The sequence below is a fragment of the Coturnix japonica genome, chromosome 18 (genome assembly GCF_001577835.2).
Source record: "Coturnix japonica isolate 7356 chromosome 18, Coturnix japonica 2.1, whole genome shotgun sequence".
Taxonomy (NCBI): Eukaryota; Metazoa; Chordata; class Aves; order Galliformes; family Phasianidae; genus Coturnix; species Coturnix japonica.
Genome location: NC_029533.1, coordinates 3,543,734 through 3,571,636, shown reverse-complemented (window position 1 = coordinate 3,571,636; position 27,903 = coordinate 3,543,734). Strand labels below are relative to the sequence as shown.

General features: G+C 42.5%; 1 protein-coding gene across 1 annotated transcript in view; it reads left to right on the top strand.

The window, feature by feature from the left end:
* Window positions 1-750: 750 nt before the first annotated feature.
* The window catches only part of SEC14L1 (SEC14 like lipid binding 1), a 31,430-nt gene continuing 4,277 nt past the window's right edge, over window positions 751-27,903 (top strand). The window contains exons 1-12 of the mRNA XM_015879996.2: window positions 751-883; window positions 1,562-1,652; window positions 18,650-18,799; window positions 18,890-19,021; window positions 20,436-20,564; window positions 20,794-21,028; window positions 21,652-21,761; window positions 22,524-22,713; window positions 25,291-25,379; window positions 26,001-26,071; window positions 26,695-26,866; window positions 27,161-27,295. Coding sequence (XP_015735482.1) covers window positions 1,590-1,652; window positions 18,650-18,799; window positions 18,890-19,021; window positions 20,436-20,564; window positions 20,794-21,028; window positions 21,652-21,761; window positions 22,524-22,713; window positions 25,291-25,379; window positions 26,001-26,071; window positions 26,695-26,866; window positions 27,161-27,295 — 1,476 coding nt within the window. The 5' untranslated portion in view covers window positions 751-883; window positions 1,562-1,589. The remainder of the gene's footprint in view (window positions 884-1,561; window positions 1,653-18,649; window positions 18,800-18,889; window positions 19,022-20,435; window positions 20,565-20,793; window positions 21,029-21,651; window positions 21,762-22,523; window positions 22,714-25,290; window positions 25,380-26,000; window positions 26,072-26,694; window positions 26,867-27,160; window positions 27,296-27,903) is intronic.

Genomic DNA, 27,903 nt, shown 5'->3' with positions numbered 1-27,903 from the left:
AGGAAAGAAGGCCAGAAAAAAGCAGTTCACATGCTGGGCAGTGACTGGCCTTGCATGACCTCCATCAGGCCCAGCTTAGCACTCCTCATTCCTTATTTTCTGAGGATATCAGTCTGCACTTGCAGCCTTTGTCCCTCAAATCTCAGCAGCCCTCACTGCATTCCTTGAGCTATTCACCCACTTTATTCATTTATATACCTTCTGGTGATGCCCTGCTGGAGCTTCCATAGGAGAAGATGGAAGCTTCACAAACAGCCAAGACACGACTGATTTGGACATTAAATCACACACTGATAATGCCTTCACTTTATCAATACATTTCAAAGCCATCACAAAGCTTTTCAGGCCATGTTGCTATCAGGTTAAATGCCATAGTGGCAGCTAATCAGATTAGACTTGAAATGGGGAAGTGTTACGAGCACAGAGGAATCTGAGTGGGCATCCATTCCTCACCCTGCTATGCTGGTACGATTCTATCAGGCTTTCATGGCAGGCAATATCAATCAGATACAATATCAATCAGCTACATATATAATTACAAAGGTACTAGATTGACTAGTTCACCTCGCTTACAGGAGCACAACTAGCCAAATACCACCATAGGAAACTGATTTGGAGAAATAATTGCTCAACACGTTAAACAACATCTTGTAAGGACAGGTTTGGGATACACTGAGCCCACAACACCAGGTTAAACACCCCCCCCAACCATAGGCCGCACAGCGCCCATGCGCAACAACGAAGCCGAGTTCTCCGCCCCCCGCCCCGTCACCAGTAACAACGGGCGGCGCTGAGCTCCTCCTCCTCCTCCTCCTCCAGAGCCGGAACCGGCGCTGCCCCGAACCGACATGAGGAGAGCCGAGATCGGCCGGGCGGTGTGACGGTAAGCGGGTATTTGAGCTCGGCCTCACGCTCAACCTGCTCCTATTCAGCCCCTCTGGTTGTTGGTGGGGGGGTCTTGGTTGGTGGGGTGAGGTTGGGTCTGGGCTGAGCTGATATTGGCTGTTGTTGGCTGTTGTACTGGAATGTGTGGGGAGGAAATGAACCTTAAAGGATCTACAGTTATTTCCGAAGTTATTTTTTGTCTGAAAAGCACCGATTCTGCTCGTTTGGACGCTGTTTATTCCGGTATTGCTTCTATCTGCTGTGATCTCAATGCTTTTGTTCTGAAAGCAAAAGGTTTTCACGTTTGGGATATTAATCTTTGAGCTGATCCCGTTCCTTGTAACACCAATCCCAAACAGCTCCATGCTGGAAGCTCGGCAGTCCTGAAGTGCCAGCGCTGCCCCAGCAGCAGCACAGATCTCATCACTTAGCTGCCCAGTCACAGCGTATGCTGAGAGTTCATTATTAAAACCAGACAGAAAGTGTTAATCTAGTGCCTTTTTTAAGGATGACAGCTTGTTTCTGATAAAAAAATATCCATAGCTCTTCAGGGACTCACTGAGGAGTCTTGGTGGAGCTGCAAGCTGTGCTATTACAGTTGGAATTGCTGTATGAGGAGGAAACTAAAGCTGCCTTCTTGCATCTGACAAATGGTTTGAAATTGTTTCTTTTTCAGGTTGGAGCTGATCTTCGTAACCGCAGCCATGGTGCAGAAGTATCAGTCACCCATACGGGTGTATAAACACCCCTTTGAGTTGATTATGGCCGTAAGTATGAATTTGTGGTTCAATTCTCTTCCTTGGGCAGCTCCTTGTGTTGCTCAGTACGAGCTGGGCACCATTTGATAGGCGCTGTGCAACACACCAGTCTGAGCTGATATACCAAATATGGGAGATGTGTGCATTGACAGTTTACTTTTTCCTCGGAGTGTTTTTATATAACACATCCTCTTCCCTTCAAGTTTCGATACAGCTCACAGACTGTTTTGTTTCAAACTCGCAGCACAAGTTGCTTTCAAGTGTGCTTCCATGTTATTTAAGCTCTTCACAGTGAGGGTGGTGAGGTGCTGGAACAGCTGCCCAGAGAGGTTGTGGATGCCCCATCCTTGGAGGTGTTTATGGCCAGGTTGGATGGAGCCCTGAGCAGCCAATTCTGGTATTAAATGTGGAAGTTGGTGGCCCTGTGTGTGGCAGGGAGGTTGGAGCTTGATGAGCCTTGAGGTCCCTTCCAACCCAATCCGTTCTCTGATCATTGGGAGTGATCTATTCTAGGCTGGGAGAAAGCATCATGTACATTGGATGAAATGCTTATTGTGGTGGCATCTTTGCTCATAAAATAGAGAAACAGAAGCCATGAAAGCAGGGTTAAGTGTGAACAGAAGAGGAAGAAGTGCTGGGAGCAGAGGCAGTACCTTGTGGGGAGGGGTAAAAAAGATAGGGAGGCCAGAGAGATAACCAAAAAGCTTCTTGGCTGCATGGCTGCTGGTTTGTTTGCTAGCATTAAAACTGTAACCAAACAAAAAAAGGTAAAATCCCACATGGGTTCTCATTCTCTGCCTTTTCCTTTTAGAAAACAAAGAGGAAGTCACTTTTTGACATCTTGAAGTATATTCAGCCAAAACCACAACTGTGTGGTTCTCGTGAGTTAGGAAGGGAGCAGTCAGGTCAGCTTCTACCAGATAAGAGCAGTTAAAATGTAAATAATCTAAAATAACTATTAATTGCTTCACTTGCTGAAAATGCTGCGTTTAATGGCTCTGGGGGAGAGTTTTACTGGTGCTTGTTGTGTAAATATTTAGATAGATCACATGGGCTGAAGTGCAGAGTTCCTTATAGAAGTGATCCTTCGCAGTCACAGGGCAGAAGAGCGGATTAAATCACACCAGGTGAAATGCTTCAATTTCTATCATGTTCCTGAACCTGCCTCCACCATCCACCTGCAACCGGTTCAAGGCAGAGGGTGGTTATTTTCATAAGGGTCTGTGATACATTGAAGGTCTTTTAATACCTTACCCCATTATGATGTCTGAGCTAAGCGGCTTTCTAGCATTTAAATCCGGCCGTGTATGCAGCTCTTTATCCTTCAGTGAAGTGTAGTGGCTTTAGTTCTAAGAACGCTAAACAGAGTTGAGTGTCTTAGACACAATTCTCTGGCTTTTGCTGAGCTTTTACCTTGCTGCTGAGGCACAGTTTCTTCTTTTAAGAGATCTTCAAGGATATTTGCAGCCGAAGGACTGAGCTGACCTCAGGACTGTTCACAGCGCTTAATTGGATGTAATTGGAAACACTTCAGACTATTAATACTGAGTTCTCAAGCTGTTCCGTATCTGGGGGATAACAAAAACTGCCAGGATAATTTTTTAGCAAATATTTAGTCTTTTCTTACGTGAGATTCTTCTCCTGTAAGGGGAAAGAGTCTATGCTGCATATGCAGCTATAGGGGGGGAAAAAAACAATCATTGAAAGATTAGAATAGTCAACAAAGAGGAGAGGAATGTTTTATAAAGAAGAAAGTCAGCTGGATTGGTACTTGCTGAGACTGAAAGTCAGGATTAGTGATGAAAGTCAGGATATAGCGATATATATATCTATGTCATTTATCTATGTATGTGGTAGTCTATCCAAACTGTTAATGTATCTCCTTAAGGATGCAAGAGAGTGTCTCTGTGAGCCAAATCATTCCAAGGATATGAACAGTATCTGATAGTTTGATGCTTTTTGGTACGGTTTCCCTTCGGTTCAGGATCAGTGAACTTCCTACTTGCCTACTTTTCCCATCCTGGATTTCAAAGAGGTTCTTATGGGGAGGCTGAAGTACAATTAGCACTCTGTTCACATTGCTCTCTGAATGATGAGCCCAGCTATATTAAGATCAAAAACTGGATTTAATTCCACTTGGACCCAGACTAAGACTGACAAGTGTTTAGCAGATGATTACGATAAAAAAAAACTTTAAAATGTGGGAATCCTTTTTCTTTCTTAATTGCTTTTGGAAACATTTTTCTTCTGCTCCTCCTCCAAAAATCAGCTATTGAACCTAATGCATCTCTGGCAGTGTTCTTCAAGGCACAGCCCCTTATCTCTCGAGTCTAGAAATGGGGAAGAGCAGTTGTAGGGATTGAGTGGGGAGATGCGTTGCTTTGTGCTTCTTGTCTTTCCTTAACATTAAAGGCAAGCTATGTAAAATTTAACATAAGCCACTTCCGTGAAGACGGTATATTTTTACTGATGAGCTGTGTGCTTTGGGATAATATCTAAATTGCTTTGAAAGCAGTAAGAAGAAGATGCAAATCTTTTAATGAAGCATCTCCTGGGCTTGGGAAGCTTCTAGAATCATCAGCCAGAAGTCACCATGTTACAGTCTGACATGCCTGGTGTTGGCAACAAGACTTTACCAGGTGGTTCTGCATTATGACGTGATGATTTTTGGCAGCTCTATGGTATAGGTCATAATCAACACCTTGAACATTGTGTGGTGCGTATATACATATATATATTCCCTATATAAACACTTGTGCAGATGTTTATCAGGATGAATAGAGTCTAAGCTTATTTTTTCCTGTTTAAGTTTACGTAGTGCTGAAAGCAGCTGAAATGTGGGGAAAATGACAATTTAAAATGCTCTTGTCAAGTTACCAAAGCTAAAAATGTAGTGTTGTCTTCAAGGAGTTTGCATTTAATAACGTGGTGCTTTCAGCCATTAAGTTCGTGTCAAAAGGCAGTTAAGAGGTTGAGTCTTGAAGACTTCTTAACACTTACAAGGCTGAAATTAACCTTGGAGGTTCACAGCTTTGTTCTGGTCTGACAGGCATTAAATAATTCTCCTTGAGTTTAATTTCCACAGTAAATAAAAATAACTAATCGTCTGCTATTGTGGGATTTTTGCAGATTATTGAGAAAATAACATCAGAAAAGTCAACACAACACAACAACCCACACTGAATGTCTGGAGTGCTGAAGGCTTTTCTGGAAGCTCCATGGAGAGCATCCTGCTCTTACAGCCCACTTAGAAAACGTCTTATTTGCAGCCCCAGATTATTTAGTTTCAGATACAAGTGTGACTAGTACCACCACTGAACACAGCAAGTGTGCATTAAACTATTAACTATTATGTTTAGTGACATTAATGTTCATTGTAAGAGCTTGTTGAATTGTGACATCTGAGGTTTTCAGATCTGCCTGTGGCAGCAGACAGACTTTAGAATCATAGAATGGCCTGGGTTGAAAAGGACCACAATGTTCATTCAGTTCCAACCCCCTGCTGTGTGCAGGGTCACCAACCAGCAGCCCAGGCTGCCCAGAGCCACATCCAGCCTGGCCTTGGTTGCCTGCAGGGATGGGGCATCCAGAGCCTCCTTGGGCAACCTGTTCCAGTGCGTCACCACCCTCTGGGTGAAAAACTTCCTCCTGATATCCAACCTAAACCTCCCCTGTCTCGGTTTAAAACCATTCCCCCTTGTCTTATCACTGTCCACCCTTGTAATCAGCCATTCCCCCTCCTGTTTATATGTTCCCTTCACTTACTGGAAGACTACAATGCAGTCACCCTGGTGCCTTCTCTTCTCCAAAAGGTGATTTCAAAGGTGGTTTGGTCTCTTTTGAACACCTAAAATGATGTTTCCACTCTGTTAAAATACCTGGTGTTGGAACCAAACAAGGAAGTTAGGAATGCAGTCTGGAGCCTACCACTGTCAAGTGATTTCTTTAATTCTAGGACTAGGCTTGGCTCTTTTCCCTTCCTTTGTCTGACTCCCAGGCCCTCATCCATTTTGCTTCCTGGCTTTGTTGAAAATTCAGCCTTATTTGTTGTTGGAATTGCATCAGTGAGAGAGCAGAACAGCACCTTGTATGGATGTACTTATTTTGGAATCGGTGTGTGCAGCTCAACTGCCGTTTGCTGTCATTGCTGATGGCCTCTTGTGTTAGCATGAACAAATGAGGTTTTGGCCACTTGTTTGGAATGAGCTGTAGTTAACAAACATAGGAGTTAAGTAAAGCACTAGGGGAAAAATATTGACTTAGCAGCTCGCTTACTGTGCAATTTACATATTATTTCATGGCATGCCTCGATATTTCCATGGCTTGCAGCTTCCTGTTCTCTGTGGGCAAAGCACATGACCCGGCTGTAGCTGACAGCTGCACTTTTCTCCACCCAGTGCTTTTAGTCAGGTTTTCTTGGCAGTTCTTTTATGCTTTAAAAGCTAAAAACACCGCTACTGTCAAACTCTGAAAGGTGTCAATGGAAGAACAATCCCTGTCAGTCCCGGTCTTGTTGCTTCATTCTGAAAGCACTCAGTTCTGTGCAGGCGTTCTGTGTCTGAATTGGTGTGAAGTGCTGCTTTATGGTCTAATAATCAACCAAGAAGCACTTAGAGTTGAAAGTAAGTTGAATGCATGGGAGAAAGGACGAGGTTAGTATGTTCTGCAGGGTGCTGGACGCCCATTGAATCATAGTTAGGATCTATATGTTTGTAATATAATGTGCAGCTGACCTTAAGAAGCACGTGTACAAGATTTAAAACCTCATGGATCGAAGGTATGGTGTATTTGTAGATTCTGAAATCACATCCAGTGAGCAGACAGGTTAATTTAGAGATCACAGACATCAACTGCAGACGTGGGATGAGGTATTTCCATACGGTGTGGCCAGTTATGTGCACCTCCAGCTTAAATAATCTGCATTTCCTCTTCCTGCTGTGAGCTGAAGGAGCTGCAGACAGATCTGAGCTCAGATACTCAGGAGAAACGAATACACAATGAATGATGATATGGGAGAGCCTCGGGGACTGAAAGCAGTCCCTCAGGACTTCCAACAAATCACATTAGATCAGTCCAGGTCTTGGAACACAGAATATAGGGGTACGTTGTGATTTTTTCATAACCAGGATTGATGTTTTTGCTTTGCACTCACCTGAAATTCAGTATGTTTCTGGAAGGAGGAGGGCAACGTGATCTTAAAACTCTTGTGTTCTGAATATAGAATGAATCTACTGGGAATTTACAAGGAAATCTGTTAATTAGCTCAAGTTAAAATTAATTACAGGTTAGTCTTAAATGATCTATTTTCTCCCAAGTGAGCTCATCTTCATTATTTTTTTTTTTCCCCACTCAGTCTGAAATTACTGTGTGTATATTTTAAATGAAGAATTAGGCTGTTAAGCTGAATTACTGACTCTTTTCATCTGATTTTTATGATGTAGTTAAGACAGGTAATGTTAGCAACTCAGGTAGAACGTTAAGCAGGACTTATTACAAGTCATTTAATCATTCTGCTTTCTCATAATCTGTCTGCATGCTGCTTGTTGCTGTTGTCATCAGTGTACTTGAGGTGAGTCATGCCTAGAAACATGTGGAGGATATGGTGGCAACATAGATCCAAACCCTGCATTGCAAGGATGGTCAGACACCACTTGGGATTCACTGCAGTGTGGGGCAGTGTTCCCGTAAGGCTATAAGCAAGCACAAGCCTTTAAAATCTGAGATCAGGTGCTAAGCTTTTTGCTTCTCTCTGCATCCCTTTTGCTCAACAATAAGGATTTCAGCCCAGTCCATAGAGGTTATCAGCGTGTGGTTCATGGGCTTTCACTCCCAGGGGTCAGCAAAAGCTGTATCCATTTGGGTTCTTTAAAATTAATACATCAGGACTTTGTCATGATCGGACTTGTAAAGTTAAGCCCTAAATTATATCTCTGTAATTGAAACAGTGTTTTCATCCTGATATTACGTGTAGTCTCACCACTTGAGCATGGGGGCTTTTGGTGCAGATGATTCTGTGTAGCAGTTTGGAGATTATATTGCAGAATTCCCTTACCATCTTGACCTCTCAGGATAGGAACCTCCTGCCTTGCCTATTGCTGCTGTAACCCTTCGTATTGCATTGGTACCAGTGGATCCCACTTTGTAAAGACATACTTCTACAGCGAGGATAGTGATGGGTCCCATTTAAACTTGTTTATGCCACAACAGAAGGGGGAACGTTTCGTTTCCTTCCTTCCTTGAGCACATTGTGCTTTTTTTTGTTTATAAATACAAGTGCTATAAACATTGTTCCAGTTCAGGAACATCAGTCAGCAGAACCCTTTCAAAGGATGTTTTGCTGGCCGTTCCATACAGCGTGTCAATTCTGCTTCTTCATTTGCAAAACTCTTCTCTTTGCTGTGCAATTCGTTGGCCTGTGGATAAATTCTTCATTACTGAACTCGCGGCTTTATGAAATGACTTATTGAAGTGTTTCATGGTCTGCGTGGTGCAGCTACGGATGCTGTAATGAGCAGGGCTTAATGCAATTTCACTTGAACTTTTGTTCTCTTTCAACTAAGCTGATTCCACCTTCAGTCTGCCTTTCCTCGCTCTAAAGGAGGCTGAGGAACAGAGTGATTATTATCTATCATTTTAATTCTTTTCCTTTTTAGAAGCGAATCAAATGAATCCCGATTATTCTTTAATTGCCTTCGCCTTTTGAAGCTGGTGGCATCTCTCTCATTTTATTGGTGAGTAGATGTGGGGTGAGGAGGCTGCACCACCCCATTGCCAGGGATGCACCTAGCACTGGTGTTAGCTGGTTATTGGCAGGGATGGCACCAAACAGTGGTGTTCAGATGAGTAGTATAAGCCCTACCTAGTTAGTGCGGTGTTTATCTGGCAGCATCCCTCTAGAGAAGAAGATAGGGATGAGAGAAACATGTGGTAATGCTGTCTCTGATACATTTTCAATCTACAGCTGTGTCTTGACAGCCCTTCTGGTCCAGAAAGCGCCTGTTGTGTTGTAATAGCACTGTATGTGTTTGGCTTCCTGTGCTCGCTCAATTCTTTTCTGGAACAAAGCGAGCTCTCTATCATGGCACCCTCCAGCAGGTGGCTGTGCTTCATGACACATTCTGTCAAGAGAGATATCCTTTATCTGGAGCCTGGCTCGGCTTCACACCACCTGCTCCGTGCTCACATTCATCATGCTGCTTGCTTGTTAGATAGCTGTGTGTTACCACCCTCAGACCTCAAGTTCTTATTATGGCGATGAGTCCCAGCCCATGATTCCATATGAGACATTGCTGTTCTGTACTGTTATCTTCCATCTTCAGACATTTCTGAGCCTTTTCCTGGGAAATCAGGTATGTAAGGTTAGGATACGTGTTTGCAGTGTTGCATTTAACTTTCTAGCTTGAGGTAAATTTTTTTTGCAGGTCCCAGATCCTAACAGACTGTGTTTTGATGACATTAGTGAATGGCCACAGTGTAATTGAGGTCATTAATAGCTTTATTGGTTTGCTTAATAGAGTACAGCTGCCTTGTTTGACCTAGGAGCTGATATTTTGGTCCAAAATCCAAACCCAGACAGCTGATCTACGCTGCTCACCTTGAATTCTACCCTCCTGCCAAAGGTTTCCTTACTGTGCTGCTTACACCTCTGGTAGAGCACAGTCAGTGTTGCTTGGAGGCCAACTGCCTCTGGGCTTAATGGAAACCTGGTGGGTGCAGTCTGACAATGAAGCCAAACCTGTTTGGCTGAACCTCTGCACAGGGTGGCAAGGGATGGGGGCTGATCTGCATGGAGATCAGGAGACTTGCATCTCTGTGGTAGGACGAGTCTCTAGCCCTTCTGTTCATACTTCAGTTTTAAGTTCTGTGCCTGTAGCAACGCTGCAGCCATCCTTCCTTCTCCCACCATTAAACTAGATTTTTGTCTGTACTTTTAGTCTGAATAGCAATTCTGGCACATAGGAAAGTAAGCCTGAAGTGTGCAGCAAGCATTCAGTAAGGATGTGTGGCAGTTCCAGAAATAGATCCTCAGTGGACACATCAGAATTGCAGTGGGATTCTAAAGTAAAACTGACTGTGGAGGATCCGGACAAATTCTGTTAATGGGAAGAATGGGGAAATTAAATACTGAAATCAGCATATCAGTGTGGCTGTATCCTGTATGTTAGGGGATGCCTGTTGGCAATGCTGAACGAATGGAGTTGTCGCTGTTCAGCTGCTGTAAGACATACAATGGTTATTTACGAGCAATAGCAAGGCAAGGTTTTAATGGCTTGCAGTCCTTCTATGTGTGTATCTTAATCTCAAAGCTATGTTTCTGTGCTGTGGAAAGGTTTATATATTGCCAGTGCTGCAGAGAAATAGGAAGTGCTTGAGAATAGCTGACATTCCCCAGTAATGGCAGCAGTCTCTGCTCTCAGAGCATTTCAGCTTTCACTGGCTTATGGCCAGCTTTCCTGTGATGCTTTTCTGGAAGTCAACCTCTTTGTCAGAGCACTCTAACCTTGAACCAGAGCAGTCGTGTCCTGTGCAATTGGGGTCAGAAGCCAAGTTTCCTCTCCCAGCAGCTAGTGAAGCTGATGCTAATTGCAAGGCACATTCTGTCAAACCGAGCGCTGTGCTCAGAGCTACGTGGCTTCTGAGCCAGAACTGATTTCCATCTGTCTTGCCTGGAACGCGCACAGAGCAAACACTCATTTTCTCTGTAGAATGGTTTTGCACATGCATTTAACATAAACACGTTAAAGTGGAATTGCAAGTCAATCTCACGCTGCTATTACCCCCACTAGAGCAGCAGAGGTCGATGTGTAATAGTGACATATATCACTGTCACCGTATAATCTGTCCTTGACGTTCCACCTTAACTCAGACCAGAACAATGTCAGGTGTTTTTTTTTTGTCTTTGGTTTTTATTTTCCCCCTTTCCAAGCAGCATTTTACTGTTGGTCTCCCAGTCACCAGCCAGCCTAACCTGAGTGAACAGGCTCTTCTCGCTTACTCCAAAGGAAGATGAGAATGGCTTTATTTCTATTCAGCCTTTTGGGCTTTTCTGTCCTTAGTCATCTTTCTTCCTAGAGGACAAAACTTGCCCAACTATTCTCACTGTGGCCATCAACTTTCTCTTCATGTGTTACCCTATTTATTCTGAAGGTGAACATTCAGGTTCTCACAGGTAAGAACGTGCATTACACAATTTCAGGTGTGCAAATGTATTCGAGCAAACCACAAGTGGCTCGTATCTGTTATAAGGAAACCACTCTTCCAATTAGAGCCCTGCTGAGACGTGCCTGTGGTGGTTGGAGATGCATGCAGATAAAGGATGGAACGTTAGTCCTTGTGTCAAGGTCAGATTCTTTCTGTCCAAACTGTGTGTGATTTTTGTAATGTTCTCTTGGTAAATCTTGAGTTCTTAGAGCTGGAATAAAGGTGGTGAATTAAATCATGGACAGGTTTATTTTTTATCTGGAAGGAGACAGTGTTTGCATGTGGCAGATTAGTTCTTAGGTAAGTTACGAGCCAGTTCCCTTTCAGTTTCATCAGTATGGAGCAATCGTACCACTATAATTTGGCTGGTAAAACTCACAGTGATTCATTTTCTGTAATGGAAACGACCAACTAATGAATAGTATCCATGCAGGAGGGGATCAAGTGGTATCCAGGCATGTACCAAGGGGCTGGAGCACTGTGCTGTCCTAAAAGAGCCTGAGTGAGGGTTGTGACTTCTTTAGAACAGAGGTTTTCTGTGTCTGCCCATCTCTTCCAGTGCTGCCAGGCAGAGCTCCTCGCTCTGCTGGGTAAGTTGGTTACCAGGGTTGTGTAACTCAGTGAGTTACCAGGAAAATTCCACTAATCCAGAAGATTGCTTCATCACCTGGTTGGATTCTCTTGCTTTATTTGGAAGGTCTAAAGAATATGAATGAAATATTAAAATATTAAGGTAAAGTTGGGCTCTGAAACTGGTTCAGCGCCTCTGTAGCCTGCACATCACTGCACATTCTGACACAGGGGAAGCTTTATGAGTATGTATGAGCAAATAATAAGCACGGAGCTTTACAGATATCCACAGCTGTGGGCACTGTTCTAAATGGAGCATCCTTTTAATAAGCAGTCCTTTAAAACCTTTAGATTTCTGGCTTACGTGGTAGAGAAATGAGTACTACAGTGTTGATTCCTCACTGGTCTGCCCAGCTTTGGTGGCTGCTTTTACAAACGATCAGGGTGATAAAATAAGCCGTCTGCTTGCTAACTTTTCAGGAGCGACCACAGCGTGCTATTTGAGTGTGTTATGCCTTAGACTCAGGGCTGGCTCACAAGTGCTGGCCTGCAGGGTAGTTATTAGGGCTGTTTCAAATGCCAAGCTGTGCATTTGATCTATATTTGGAACGTATTTAAAGCCAGTAGTGATCAACGCTGTAACCATGGAAATGCTGGTTAGAGCTGTTGCATTCACTTGGGAGCGCTTTGTAGGGGTTGTTAACACGTGCAAGGTCCTGTTGTCAGAAATCCAGGTGGTGTGGGACGTGTTGTGTCAGCAGCTCTAATTGCAAGCTATTGCAATGGTTGCCATTTCATTTCTAATACCATCTCAGCTGTGTTTCCTGATAGCTGATGGCACTGTATAAACTGTTGTTCTACTTGAAACCCTGTAGAAGATGTCTGAGGCTTTAAGTAGGTGTGAAGTAGCCTGGATTGTGTCTACAGAGGTGTGTTAGGTGTTGGTACTTCCTGGTGTGTGTAATAGAGCTTTGTTCCTTGTGCAAAAGCCACAGTGCCTCTGTTTGGGAAGGCTGCTCTTACTTTCACTGCGTGCATCCCATGTGTGTTTTAGGTAAGTGCTGCTTGGGATGATGGTGGTTGAAAATCGAGCGGGTAATTGCCTCTAGACAGCAGCAATGAAGTGTAATGGGATGTTGGTGGGAAGGCTGAGCCTCTGCATCACCATCACCTCTGATGCCGTGAGCACCGTAATAAAACAGAAGGTGTTACTTTGGAGCAGACCCCGTGGTATTGCACAGTAGCTGCTAAATCTGAGTTAAGTCTGTGTGCTGGGTGACTTTGTCATGTTTGTGGCCCATGTCTTCTTTGTTTTCAGATACTCTCAGTTTGCTATTTCAGGAATTTCTGGAATGGATGTGAAAATCCAAAGCTTTCTCACTGTCTTTTGAATTGAAGCAGGATATTTCATTGCCAGCATTTCATGTGACAGGCCTCTTAAATCTATTGAGTAGAACAAATACACAGTGTTTATTCTTTGGTGACATCAACAAGATTGCTTTAATAGCTTTTCAGTGGCTGTGTTCATGTTGCCTAGGAGTAGGATATATTTGAGACCTGCAAGAAACATAGCTGGGTTGTTATTTAAAGTACTACAGGCTTCTGAAGCAGTTAAATGTGAAAACTTCAGGCTTTATGTAGTTAGACTAAGGTGTGAATTTAAATGTACTGGAATAAATCTACCCTCTCCTCCCTTCCTATTTCAATGTGGATGTTTGCACAGGTTTAAGTGGGTGATTCATAGCGATGTAGGGTCTCAGATCCTTTTCAATTGAACCTGATTAAATCAAAAGGACTCCTTTAAACAACTATCAGAGCATCAGAAGAAGACAAGGCGTGTTAGGGATTATACTCTTTGGTACACATAATAAAAACTTTTCTAACATACCCAGCTCTCAAGTGACAAGAGGGAGCTGTCAGCAGTGAGAATTTAATGGTTTGGTGTGTGCCAGGAAAAGAAATGTTTTCTCATCCAGCTTTGCTTATAGAGGGCATCAATTCCCTCAGCTCTCCGTTTCCTGGAGGATGGCTCAGGAATTCCTATTCCTCTGAAGGGGATGTGAGCTAACAAAGCTCCAGTTTATTGGCTTGGCTGTTTTCAACACTTCTCTAGAGACAAGAGTACTGCGAATAAGAGGGCATCTTAGCACTTCCTACTCTAATAAGTGAATCCCCGGTGTCGTTAGTGAGATATGAGTCCTACAGTGATGTTCAGTGTAGGTAGGGCCATACAGGCTGTGAGGAGCGCAGGTTGCTCCATGCCTGTGGGTGTTGGGAGCACGGTTATGGTTTGTAATGCTATAAGCATAACAGCACCCTTTATGAACATTTTAGACTGACTCCATCGCAGAACTTCAATACTGGGGTGTGCATCTGTGTAATAGAAGGCAGTTGGGCCATCTGCATTACGGAGGGGATGCTTTGCTTTGGTACATGGCGTGGGAGCAGTGCAATTACTGCTTGCTTCCTCTCTACATACACTAATGAGCATTTAATCAGGAAGCCCCAGGTCAATAACTCTCTGTACTTGTGTGCAATAAACAAGAACGTTTTAGCCTCTGAAAATGATGCAGAATGGTTGTTTTATCAATATCAACTTGTCTTATTGATTTTTTTTTTCTTATAGAAGAGTTATCTTGGATATACTTAATAGCTATCATTAATACTTAAGGCCAAATTTCATCTCATACAAGGGAACAGCTTGTGATTGCAGTGTTCCTATTCTTCAGTAACAGGGTAAAACGAACAGGGCTGGGGGGAGGATGGAAGAGGGATGAAGTAAGAAAGGATGAGATGCAGCTGCCATGTTGGTAAGGTGTGATGGGGTCATGGAGTTACTGGGCAATGCCCTGTGCCTGCAGATCAGGGTGAGGGGCTTCTCAACTACCTATACATCCCAGCCAGTTCTTGTTTGAAGCAATGCACCAAAATGCATCCCACCATCTGATACAGCTGTGAGTACATTAAAAATCTGACTAGTCATGTTGGTGGCAGAGACTGGGCCAAACAAGCGGAAAATAAGGTTGGTTTAACTACCTCCTATTTGTCAAGGACTAAAGAAGTGTGTGCATGGATAACTTCTGTTTAAATGCTATCCCCTAATTCATTCTTTGGTCTGAATCTGCCTCTTTCATGCCCAGTGTGTTGTCTGGAGTCCTGTAGAAACCTCATTTGTAGTCTTGTGTAATTAATGCCTTCCTGGTCTTTTCCAAAGAAAGTGAGTTCCGAGTACTGAGTCACTGCCAAGCTGCCTTTGTTTCTCAGAAAGAAGTAAATCACTTTTGGTAAATGAGAACATTTCATAAACTAAAAAATGCAGCGAGGAAAGGAAGAAACACTTAAACTTACTTTTGAACAAGTGGAGTGCCATGCTGATGAGAAAAGCTCACTGCACAAAGTTTAGCAGTGTTGCTTGTGTGCTATTCGGGCTTTGACTTGCAGCAAGGGGAGTTTTGGAGCTCTGTCTTTACCGATCTTGCTTCACAGCAGGGCTCTTTTCTGAAGAGCTGACTACTGCATTAAAGATTTTGCTTCCCATACTGCGCTCCAGTTCTGGTAGCTGGAATACTAACTTAACTAGAAGCCATTTCTGGACTTTCTTGAGGTATATATATCCTTTTTTCCCCATGCACCTTCTTCCTCTCTGCTCCAGCTGATAACTGATGCATGAAGTAGCGTGCGTATCTCAGCAGCAATGTATTTCATGCATCATGTTTGCAGAAGGATAATGATTTTTAAACTCGTGTTTGTGGTGCAGAGAGGTATGAACAGCAGTGTTTTATGGATGAGAAAGTATTTGCTGATTTGTGAGAGTTAATTCAAAGTTGTTTCATTTCAAATGCAGATGCCAAGAATTTGAAGCCTTTTGGTTGGCCTCCAATGAGCCAGTGTTTTTCCTATTGATCTGCAGGGGAGGAAGGGGGACCTGATGATATGAGGAATGATGGAGCTGCTGGAATGCAGGCTGTCAGGCTGGTGCTCCATTGAACCTTCTTATATGTTTATAAACAACTTGCATTCCACATGCTTGCAGGGGGTAGAGGAGTGTGCAGAATGTTGGTATGCATCTGCAGATTAGCACCCAAACATGGTCAGGTATTTATTGCAGGAGTAACGTTTGTGGGGCGGATTCAGTTGGCAGGATGAACAGCCTCTCTTGGGATGCCTTTAGGGAATGCTGTGCTACTTTTAAAAGGCTGCTTCTCTTGCCATTTTGAACAGCGACCAAAGAGAAACGCAGCATCTTTGTCTGTTCTGTGTAATTAGCTATGAAGAAAACAATCAGCATGCTTAATTTTCTGAGTGATGACTAAAATTCCAACTTATAATTAACCAGATTCAGATTTTTATTTGGAGGATTCAGGTACTATAAGAACAACAGGATAGCAAAAGGTTGCTTTGATCTACTGAATGAACAAACTGAACGACCCTGTATCCTTTAAGACAGGAGACCCAGGGTATGGGAAGCTAATAAATTCAACAGGGAATATTAATCTGGCCAGAGAAGCTGAGTAACTTGTATATAAATAACTGATGTTTTCCAGAGGACTGAGCACATTCCTGCTCTCAGATGGTCAAGACCTCGTTGTTAGCCCCGGGTCTGGTTTGAGAAGCAATAAGTCAAAGCACTGTCTTCAGTCTTGCTGAAAATTGGGCTGGGATCATCCTGAACTGGTCTAAAGTCGGTATTCTGGGAGGATCCTGCTATTACTAACATTGCAATCCTGAAACGTAAGGCTAGCAGGAGCAAGTGCAATTTGCTTGGGTGCGAGAAATAGCTGCAGTGGGTTTAAAATAGTGTCACTTCTGGATTGCTTTCAAGTCTTTAAGCACAGCTAAGTGATAAAAGTAAAATCCTGTTATTTCATCTCTGAGCAGGAGTTGAAGGCTTCAACTAAGTAACATCCTTACAACATCCTCCCTGCATGCATTAAGACCCAGAGAAGCAGCATTTGGCTGTTGCACGCAGAGTGCAGCAATATTGCCTCAGCTGCTTTGCCTTTTAGGAAATAATTGGCTTTTGTGATTGTATCTGTACAGTGCAGCTGCAATGCTGAGAGGAAGGTGTGTAGCACCTAATGATTTTATTTGTGAAGAGAGGCCTATCATAGAGGGAAAACACACGTGGCATCTTATAACATACACCCAAAGAAGTATTGGATAACACAATTTAGTTATTTCCTGCCCACAAAGCCAGACTTGAGACAATTTCTCTTTCAAAACACCTCTATAATGCAGAACAAGTCAGTTCTACTGCAGTACTTCTCAGTCCTGTGTGCATGTTGTTCAGTGAAGAGAGACTCTGGGGTTGCTGTTATTCTCTTTGCAACCTTCAAGTACTTTGTTGCTGTAAGCACCGTGCCAAGTTCTGACGTTAATTATTCTGTTCTCTTCCAAACTGAACGCGTTCAGCTCAGTCCTTTCAGAACAACTAATTCTTGGGCTTTTGTTTGCTTGTAGTTCAGTAAACCCTTCCAGCTGGTAATGCTGCAATTTGCAAGTGTTCACAGGGGCAAATGAGAACTGAGCTGAGAAATGCATCAATACGTGCAGTCAGTGAGGCAGCAGAAGCTTACAGGGGCTCCTCAGTGGGGATGTTTCATAGTCTTTTGAAGTAGCAACGAACAAAACCCTTTCCAAACTAGAGAGGAGTGCTAAATATTTCATAAGCTGAGGAAGAAGTGGCTAATTATTGCTACAAAGTCCTCAAAAAACAAGTTGTACTGTTGCAGTAGAGATGAATTCTAAGTGCTGGGGCTTTGTTATTCAGTGAGAGGCCGAGGCATTCCTGTACACCTACAAAAACATAAGCTTTGTTAGAATGAGACCTTCATCGCACAAATAAGCAAACCCTTGTACTGTTTTAATAGGACCAGTCCTCCCTTAGGACTGTCAAAGGCTTTTGCTATGTGATGTAGCTGCTGTGTTGCAGCACTAACCCTCTGCTACCTCTATCATGCACGTCTGAGCTCAGGAGTTATTTCTCTTCCTGGCTTAAGCAAAACCAGCTGTGCACAAAGGAGAGGCTGGAAGAAAGGAGTGTGTGTGTGTGTGTGTGTGTGTGTGTATTCACTCTCTGATTGTGCTTGGAGTACATTGCAGAGGAGCTTTATGAACTCAGGGCAGCCTTGCTGTGAAAACATTTGAAAATACACTTACGAAGGGGAGAAAAGCAGACATTGCTTCAGTGCATTGCACTGCTGCCACCACAGCAACGCTGCTACAAGTGAACTCTGCTAGCAAACTAAGTATTTTTATTCTTATAATAGGAGAATTAAGAGACCTTTTCTCTCCCAGTGCAGTGCTTGCATGCTTTCTGCAGCTGCTGCTTGTTTTCTTCCACACCCTCTCCCTGCTGATGCTGTTCCCCTGCCACTGCCCGGCTATATTAAGAGCAGTTAAGAAGATTTAAAAGGACAAAGTGCATATTTTAGCTCTTTTTAAAGGCTTTTGTTTCACGTTTTGCTCTCAGGTTTCTGCGTTGAGGCACCTTGAACGTCCTACCAATTTACCAAAGCCAGATTTTGAGTCTAATAGCGAAAAGGAAAGAATTCATAGTTTGGAAAGGAGGTTAAAACATTGATTACATCACTGCCCTTCATGAGAAGGAAGCAGAGGGATACTAGTGACTATGAAAAGGAGAAGATAACTGTTATGTTGTATGTTGGAGCTTTGTGATCATTGAGATCCCTTCCAACTCAAACCAGTCAGTGATTCTGTGATCGTGAATACTCCATGCATGGGGAACTTGAGAGCTCCATTAGCTTAAGAAATGGGCTCTGAATTGTTTTTATGAGACCTTTGGGAGCTGCATGGAAAACCCTGTAGACAGCTTGGTGAAACACCGATAATTAGCATGTGGGGTTTTTTAATCCAACATGTAATTGTTTGTGTCTTGTGGTATTTCAGAGCTAGAGAGTCTTATTTTCCTGTTACTGCTGACAAGTGGGTTGTCGTTATTTGTAACAGGCAGCTTCCTTTTGGGAGAAAGGGTGGGGAAAAGCCATGTTTTGTGTGTTGTTTTACTCAAGTAAGGCTGTGTTAAGAACATCTTAAATTGTTTGCTTGGGATGAACTCTGATCTTTCAACTATAACTCGAACTCTAGGAAGGATCCCTTCTGTGAAAGATATCAGTGGTCTTCTGCTTCCACATGCTGGTGATGTCAGTGAAGGAACCCTACCCTAACTTCAAGACTTAACTGTGATGACAGCTTTTCTTCTTTTTCTGTTGTAGGCTTATGAGAGGAGGTTTCCTACATGCCCACTGATTCCTATGTTTGTAGCCAGCGACACCGTGAGTGAATATAAGAGTGAGGATGAAGCCATCCATGTCATTGAGCGGCGCTGTAAGCTGGATATAGATGCACCACGACTGTTGAAAAAGGTGATTAGATTTGAAGTGCCTGTTCTTACTTTTATGGTGTAATTTCACATGAATATTGTATGTTAAGAGCATCTGTGGCGTCTTCCTCAGATTGCAGGTGTGGATTACGTCTACTTTGTCCAGAAGAATTCTCTGAACAGACGGGAAAGGACTTTGCATATAGAAGCCTACAATGAAACCTTCTCTAACAGAGTCATTATTAATGAGCACTGCTCTTACACAGTGAGTAACAGGCTCTTGGTGGTGCTACAGATGGAATTAAGTCAGTGTTTAGCTTTCAAAGCTCAAACAGAAGTTAGGTTGTTCTTGGCTTTTGCCTTACAAGAAGAAATAACCAACATAGCACCATGAGTGATAATTGTTGTTAGTGTTAAATGTAACACGCTTGCTTGAAGAACTGAAACAAGTTTGGCACCCTCTTGCTTGAGCATCTTCTCAGAGAGCGCAACACAACATAATCTGCTGTGTTTGACAGCTCTGTTTAGGCAGATCTGTGGTCTGGAATAGCAGTGTGAGCCTTGTCAAGGCTGTTGATACCCTGACAGAACTGCTAAATGAAACTTCTACATAGCTTTATTTGCCTTCTGTTCAGCTCAAATGTTCATCACCAGCAGTGTTTTAATCTAACTCCTTCTGTGGTGGCTGGCTTTGGTCTTCAGTGCAGGTGTTTTCTCCTACAAAGGAGTGTGGTGGCATGCTTGCTGCATGTTCTGGTCATGTTTTTTCTTAGTAGCTTAGGAAGTACTCGTAGGCTGATACAGCACTTACAGATAGATTTTAAAGGTCAAAAGCAAGCCAGCAAATGTAACCTTCTTATTTGCTCTATAGTTTTGGGTTTTTTTCTCTTCAGTTTTCTACAGAAAACGTGGTTGGAAGGTCACTGGAACTTAAAACCACTTGCCACTATTACCCTATTTTATTATTATTACTATTACCCTATTTTTGTTATTAGTTCTCCATTATTTCTGTTAAAAAATACTCCTTTATCTGCACTTTTTTTCCTGTGGAAGATGCTCTAAACTTAAAAGGCAAGATAGTAGCAAAAGCCTCCCCAATGGTTTGTTCAGCCAAGTGAGAAGTTTACATTTCTATCCTCATAGGAGAACAAAGTAAAAATATTTCTCCATCTTGGTAATTTGTAGGTCAAGAAAGGAACAATCTGTTGCACTTGTGTCTGTTGCAAATATGTCTAGACTGCAGTGCTGAGGAATGCTTACACTGTGCTTGCTGCTGTCCTTAAGCTAACTGGCCTGGTCTGTCAGACTAACCTGCAGGAACAGAAAGTTCACTGTGGAGTATTTTACTTTGTTCCACTCTACAGTCTCAACTCATATCTACTGTGAGATATTGTTAGTTATTTAACCCTGCTGGTCTCTTGTATCTTGGCTCATGTACTAGGATTTCTCCACCCTTCCCTTTCTCGTTAGGAACACGTTCTGTTCCATCAGTGGGGTTACAGGAGGGCTTCTCAGCCAATTGTTCTTTAATGTTATCCCTTCCTATCAGTATTTTGCACATGAAGCAACAGGCTGCACATTCCTCTCATGTATTTTTGACTATATGAACCTGATTTGAAACACTGTGAGGAAAAAGAATACCAAATATATAACTAGATCGTATGACCTCCTTTTAACAGGTTCATCCTGACAATGAAGACTGGACCTGTTTTGAACAGTCAGCAAGTTTGGATATAAAATCTTTTTTTGGTTTTGAAAGCACAGTGGAAAAGATTGCCATGAAGCAGTACACCAGCAATATTAAAAAGGTGAGCTTGCAGCCACAAATTTGGTGCCTGGCTCTAAGTTATGGAAAGATAATGTAACTGCTGCTAAGTAACAGGCTGCTGTGGTCAGCAAGCTGGGCCGTGTGTAGACTAGGGCAGTGTGTGTGTAGGTCTGTATTTGGAAGGTCTGGCCACATAAAGGGTTTCCAGACCAATCCTTTTTGTGTCTGAAGGTATTTTTGATAGCTGAAGTAAAGTCTCCTTTTTAAAGGGAAAGGAAATAATAGAGTACTACCTGAAGCAGCTGGAGGAAGAAGGAATAACCTTTGTTCCTCGTTGGACTCCTCCTGTTGCATGTAAATTGGAGAGCAGCACATCCCACACAAGACGACCAGTTTCACCTGCTATTAATGTGCCAGATTCTGCCACAAAGGAGGGCTTGAACAATAAGGAGATCCTCAACACCTCAAGCAGCCCCTCAGAGCTTACAGCAGGAACACCTGATGGTATGGTGGTTTGACTTGTTTTAGTGCGATTCTTTGTACTGTAGAGGCTCTTGGCGGCACTACTCCTGGGTAACTGAAAACAGCAGCTTGAAGAGCTGTTATCAGCTTGTCTTTTTAGTGAATGAAGATCAGAAGAGTGGAGAAGCTTTTCTCTTTGTGCATTGGGTTGCAAATCAGTAGCCTGCATCTTGCCCAGAAATTCTGGGATGGGTTTAACTGCAGCAATAATGAGGAGGGAAGTTCCCAGGTCACAGTATTCTGTTTTATCTTCCTTCTGCTGTCAGTAAGGGCATTTGGGAAAGGCTTAGGTCAGAGCTTCTCTAATATTTCCAGAAGGATCAAGCCCTGTGATTGCTGTGAATTGACAAGTCTGAATATACTGTGGAAAAAAAGCTTTTGTAAATGCCCATTTTCACTTCTTTCTTAGTTGCAGAAGAATGAATCTTCTCAGTTTAACTGCCTGTTTGTTTGCTCATCTTTTCATTGATTCAGAGAAATTTCATTCAACTCTGCAGAGAACACAGTGCCGCCACTCCTGTCTCACATATCAGTATATAAGATCATTTGCTGTTTTGGTTAGGTCAGTTCAGGACCACTTTAATCACACATACATCTCCTTTTAGACAAGCTGGATGCAGACTACATCAAGCGTTATCTGGGCGACTTGACACCCATGCAGGAAAGCTGCCTCATTCGGCTGAGACAGTGGCTCCAAGAGACACACAAAGGCAAAGTAAGTTCCTGTTTATTACTTGTGGCTCTCTTGATATGTGAGATGCAAGGCAGACCTGGTCAAACATACCATGTCTTGTGATCTTAACTAGTTTTGATAAGTGGCCCTCTGTAATCAAAACAAAATACCCAAATTAAGTCTTTACACCAGCGATAGAATATTGTGACTGTCCATCTGACTTTCCTGCTGAGGTGCTTAACTGATGAGTGTGAATGCCTCCCAGAACATGAATAATCCAGCATGGAAATAACATCAGTTTTACAAGCCTTCCTGGTTCTAGAATAACTTTATTTTTTACATGTGTTAGCTTTGGCCAACATTGTGCTCATAAATCTGTGTGCACAAGGGAATCAATGTGGCCCATTAAAGCACTGAGAGAAAACCTGAGGGTTTTCCAGTTGCTTCTGACTTTCTTATCTATCTCAGTTTCCAGGCCTTCCTGTTACTTAACAATGAAGAGCAGTCTGTGTTTTGTCACTACGTTCATTTAAATTGGACTAACTTATTATGGTCACACAGATGTAAATCACTGTAAGACTTCAGGTTTATATCCTTCAAATGATAGTAACTGCAGTACCTGACGGGACTTAGGTTTAGTTTTGAAAGAGACTTAGAGTGTTCTGTACCATCCTCTTGCCCTGGTGCCAGGCTTACACCTTTTTTAGCTCCTCTTGTTCACCCTTTTGTTCTGCTAGTTTCAAACCTTGAATACAAAGCTATCGTGTTTGGTTTTGTTTTTTTGTTTGTTGTCCTTTCTAACAGATCCCAAAGGATGAGCACATTTTAAGATTCCTCCGTGCCCGGGATTTCAACATTGATAAAGCGAGAGAGATCCTTTGCCAGTCTCTAACGTGGCGTAAGCAGCATCAGGTAGACTATATTTTAGATACCTGGAATCCTCCTCAAGTACTCCAGGATTACTATGCAGGAGGCTGGCATCATCATGACAAAGGTATGATGATCTATGTTGTGGATATAGGCCAGCCTTTTTATGTTCTACATGAAAGGTTGTAATGGTTCCTCTGTTAGCTAGAGGCAACTAGAAAGCTGGATAGGTCTTCTCCATTACTTTATACTGGACGTATTTAAATTCATGTTGCCAGCTTCTAAGGTAGTGGGAGCAGCCTGCTAGGTTGTAATCTTTCTGACTAACACCAACGTGTTTAACTCTGTGAAGAGCTCTGCTATGCCATTACCTTTAAAAACAACAACTAATTGCACTTCTCTACTGCTCTGAGTTGCTTAGAACAGTGTTATGCAAATGCTGAGTATTCTGTTGTGGTGATTAAGAGATGTTTGTAAAGAAGTGTGTTTTCCTAATCAACTTATTTCTGATGTTGGATAGGTCTGCTCATGCCGTAAATGCTTATTTGGAATTACAGTCAGTTTAATGAAGAGAAGTGGAATGTTGCAGAAACACCGAATAGAGCGGATTTATTTAAGTTGGGAGGAAACTCTGGTTGAATTTGTATTTGTATGGTGTGGCATGGCCAGATCTTTAAAACATGGAAGACTATATGCGATATGCTCCCTTGTCCCTCAGCTGGCTTTATTGTGCACTGGTTTTGTTGCCAGTGCGTGCACAGTAATGAAGTGTTTTGGAACTCATTGCTTGAGGCATGCTGGGCTCTGTTGATAAGGAAATGGTCTCTTACTGTGAGCTATCTCTGTCCTTCTGCTGTAGTCCTTTCCCCACTAGGCACCGTTGTTTCTGCCAATTCTTCCTGTTACAAAGAAGATAACAGGAAGCTGTCTGCAGTCCTGGCCAGGAGGACACAGCAGAAGCTTTATTGCTATAAAGAGAATGAGCCTGAATGGCTCTGCCCTGCTGCTCTGCGTTGGACAGACTTAGAAAATGGAAATTGAGAATGTGATCGTAAGACTGTAGGAAAAAAAGGGGGAATGGATTCACAGTTCTCTGTCACTCCTTGTCATTGCTCTCCAGTCACATAACAGGCTCCTGCCAGTGAGCAGGAAGGTGCAAAACACACCAGAGTCTTTAATGCTCTTCTAAGCAGCTCTTCAGCATGGTGAACTTCATGTGCCTTTCCTTTTCCCCTCAGTGTCTTTGATCTCTTCTGGGCCATACCCTCAAATGCAGCAGGGCTGTCAATAATGGAAACAGACTTGAAAAATCAGCCCTAATTCTCTACAATTTAAAAATGTAATGGGCAGCTTTTTAAGTTCTATTTTCCAGTTCTGCACCTTGCCTCCCTTAATAAGCAAGATGTGCCAAACTTAAGCTAGCAGAACTCTGCATAGTTCTTAGTGCTATAGCAGAAGCAACAGTGCTGTCTCAATGAAGCCATCAGTGTAAAAGTTAACATCTTGGCTTTCAGGTTGCACGGTGTTTCTTTACATGCGTGGCTTTTAGAGTGTCAGGAGTGCTGCAGTCAAATGTTTGTTTAAATGATTAAGCTTGAATTAAATACACAGCGCTGTCAGTTGAGACCTCATGTGTCATTTGGGTGGAGGAGGGTCAGTAAACTACTTAGTTTTGCATGCGTGTGCATCTGTGAGGGAGGGGAACCTACTAGGAAGCTTAACTGCTTTTTTGTGTAGTGTTTCAAAAAACAAACAAGATAAGTGTGTGCTGGTGTTAAAACAATATTGTTTTTCAGACCATCTGATTAAATATCAGATGACCCTGAGAACTTTCCCGGGGCATTGTCCTTGCTAAATAAGCAACTTGGTTTGGCTCTGCAATTTGTTTTTGATATTGCATACCCTGACAGCTTCTTTCCTTGACTCCCGAAGGGCTTAATGATGGTTGGTTATCTCTGTCTGCAGTTGCTGAGTGATGGAAACAGACATCAGAACTTGAGGGAGATTTTTATGGAGAAAACTGCCTTTTATTGCTTTTTATTTTTTTCCTTTTTTTAAATAGCATGTTTAGTTCTGTAATTGGGTGATTATTGTGTGCTAAAATAGGTGGAGCAAAGCTTAACAAATGCATCAGATCTTTGGGAGGAGGATGGAAACTAGTTCAGACAACTAGAACCTGTTAGAAAGAACCAGCAATATAACCTTTAATTCTTAAATTCAGATAATGCAGCTGTTAAGCCTCTGTATCCCAGGACAGCAGCATGGTGTGGCAAGAGGACTGTGAGAAGGCAACCTCTTGAATGCAGAGAGTCATCTGAAGGTCGTCTTTGGATCAGACTCTGTGTTCCCCAGGCTCAAACTGCATAAGGGAGGCTGTGTGCCCATTCCCTACAATGTCATGCAGAAAGCAAAACTGGAGGCTGACATTTTGTTTCTTTAGCTCTTAGTACTTAGTGTAGCATCTGTCCGCAGTGGTTGCTGTAAGCAGTTCATTTACTGGTGAACTTGTGATGTGACTGGGCAAGGTTAAGCTCATGTTGCCATCTGCTCCGGGTACTCCTCCTTCCACTTGTACAACGAAGTTAGAGCTGAATATGGCTCATTTGCATTTGGATTTTTAGCATAAAACTGCTTTACTCTATTGTATTTATTACTGTAAAAATAAAGGTTATGTTATGATGATGTAATTGTCCTTGTTATTCAGATGGCCGCCCGCTGTATGTGCTGAGGCTGGGACAGATGGATACCAAAGGCTTAGTGAGAGCTCTGGGGGAAGAGGCCTTGCTTCGATACGTAAGTATTTTTGGAGCCAGCAAGTTGCTAACAATGTGATATTTTCATTTAGAAACTTCCTTTTCTGCCAGAACATTCATCACACTGGATATTTTGATGTACTCTGTCCGTCTGTTTTCAGTTTGAATACATCTGAAAGCTCCTGGTCCTTCTGCATTCTTTCCAACTGCAAACCGATGGTGGGAAGGCGTAGTTCTTGGCAGCTCCTGTAGTTATTGGTTAGCACTCTTGTAGGTTCTTCTGCAGTTTATGTGCTGCTTCGAGCTCAAGTCTCTGCATTTGTGCAGAAGAGAAAATAACACGCTCAGACTTTTTCAAGGCTGTATCACGAGGATTAGATTAACTTATTTTTAAAGGAAGAATACTTTCTTTTAATGCTCTCTAAAGGCAGCGCTCGTACCGTTATTTTCTGCTTCCAGGCAGAAAGATTGCAGAATTCCAGGTTTTCAGTAATAGTGACAGTCATGGCCATAGTAACCTCTAGATAAAGGGGCCAGCCTCTAGATAACTTGGTGCTGTTTTGAGCTTGTAGTTCTAATTAGACTTTGGTTATGAACATTTCTTCATCCTACCTACTGAGTGTTAGACTGTCTTCTCAAGACAGACTGTTTTCTTGTGCAGGTTCTTTCCATAAATGAAGAAGGCCTGAGGCGATGTGAAGAGAATACGAAAGTGTTTGGCAGACCAATAAGGTAAAAGACATCAATTATTATTATTATTTACCCCCCACATCACTGTGGGGGGTAAAGAAAGTGGGATGACATTGTGCATTGTTTCATTTATTAAATGGACCAAGCAAAGGGCAGTCTGTGTTTCACATACAGATAGAAGCACAGATACTGTTAACTGAGACCTGCCCTAATCAATACTTGAGTGACTTCCAACCCTGATGGAAGCACAACACTTGCTTGAGGACTACATATGAAACAACAAATGCTTCTTGTTTCGTTTTAACATTGCACATGGTTTCATGGGTGCAAGCTAGTACAGCCCAGCTGTACATCTTGAGTCCATGCCCACGGTGAGACAGGAGCTTGGGAAATAAATAAAGCATATGCTAACGCTCAGTATTTTGTCTTAAGAATGCATTTAATCCTATAAGAAAAGCTTCTCTTCCTGAGATCTGATAGCAGAACTAACTGAATTGTAATCACACTTTTACATGCAATAAGGTTCTTACATTTCAGAGTCCTGGACATGTGCATCTCACTTGCCCCTGTGCAGGCTGATATCTGTCTTCCCACCTGAACCAGCAAGTAGATTATTTTTTTTTCCATATGAAATTTATTTTTCCTTCCTGTCTCTTAAAATTTAGCTCTTGGACCTGCCTAGTAGATCTAGAAGGCTTAAACATGCGGCATTTATGGAGGCCTGGTGTCAAAGCATTGCTAAGAATCATCGAGGTGGTAGAAGCTAATTACCCTGAGACTTTGGGTCGTCTTCTTATCCTGAGAGCACCTCGAGTATTCCCTGTTCTTTGGACACTGGTATGTTTTTAATTGAAGGTCTTTCTCAGCAGGCTCCTCTTCATTTGTAGTTTGTAAAAGCTCTTAATTGGGCTTTATAGGCAGTAAATGCTTCCTTTGGATGCATCTCTTTTAATAGGATACTTGGAATGGATTTAGAAGTCAAACCTAAGATATAGCCAGTGAATTTAGCTTTTTTTTTGTGACGTGAATTTTGTGTAACAAAGGTAGTAACACTTGATGTGGTCAAACTGATTTCTTCAGAACTTTCTGAAGACAAACCTGGGATCCTGATCTATTTTTCTTCATTTACAGGTCAGTCCATTCATTGATGACAACACTAGAAAGAAATTCCTTATTTATGCTGGAAATGACTACCAGGGACCTGGGGGATTGCTGGATTACATCGATAAAGAAATTATTCCTGATTTTCTTGGTGGAGAGTGCATGGTATGAATTTAAACTAGTACATACAGGGACTTACTTGTGGGTTTTCGTTCTTTTTTCCCCCCTCGCTCCTCTAAACAAAGAAGCCTGTTGGTTTTGGTCAGAATTCAAAAGGAAGCCTTTGAAGAGGAGAACTGAATTCCAAGCTTTGGAGACACGGTGGCTGACTGTGGCCATTGTGTGACCACAGTTCTTGACCTTTGCATTTGTTGTGTGCAATATAGGTGCCTGGAGCCATGCGTGGTTCTGTTGTTTGCATCTTTGTGAGGGCATAAGATGCAGTGTAAGATCTTTTATTTCCTCTTCGTGGCAGCAAGATGAAAGGTTAGCTATAGCCAGTGTGCTAGACCATGCCATTTTATGGTCTACCATCACCCTTAGATTTCAAATATTCTAGAGACTCAGAAATATCCCCACCAGTCTGCCAGAAGTGCAAAAGCTCTATTGTCACCATCAGAGGCCAAATTATACCAGTGATTAAATGTGTCAAAATAATTCTGTGCCCATTTAGGTGCTGTTTATCCCTTTTCTCACTTAAAACCACTACAAGATATATGGTTCAATGTCCAAGGAAAGTCAGTGGTCAAAAAAGATTCTGACATGCATGAGCC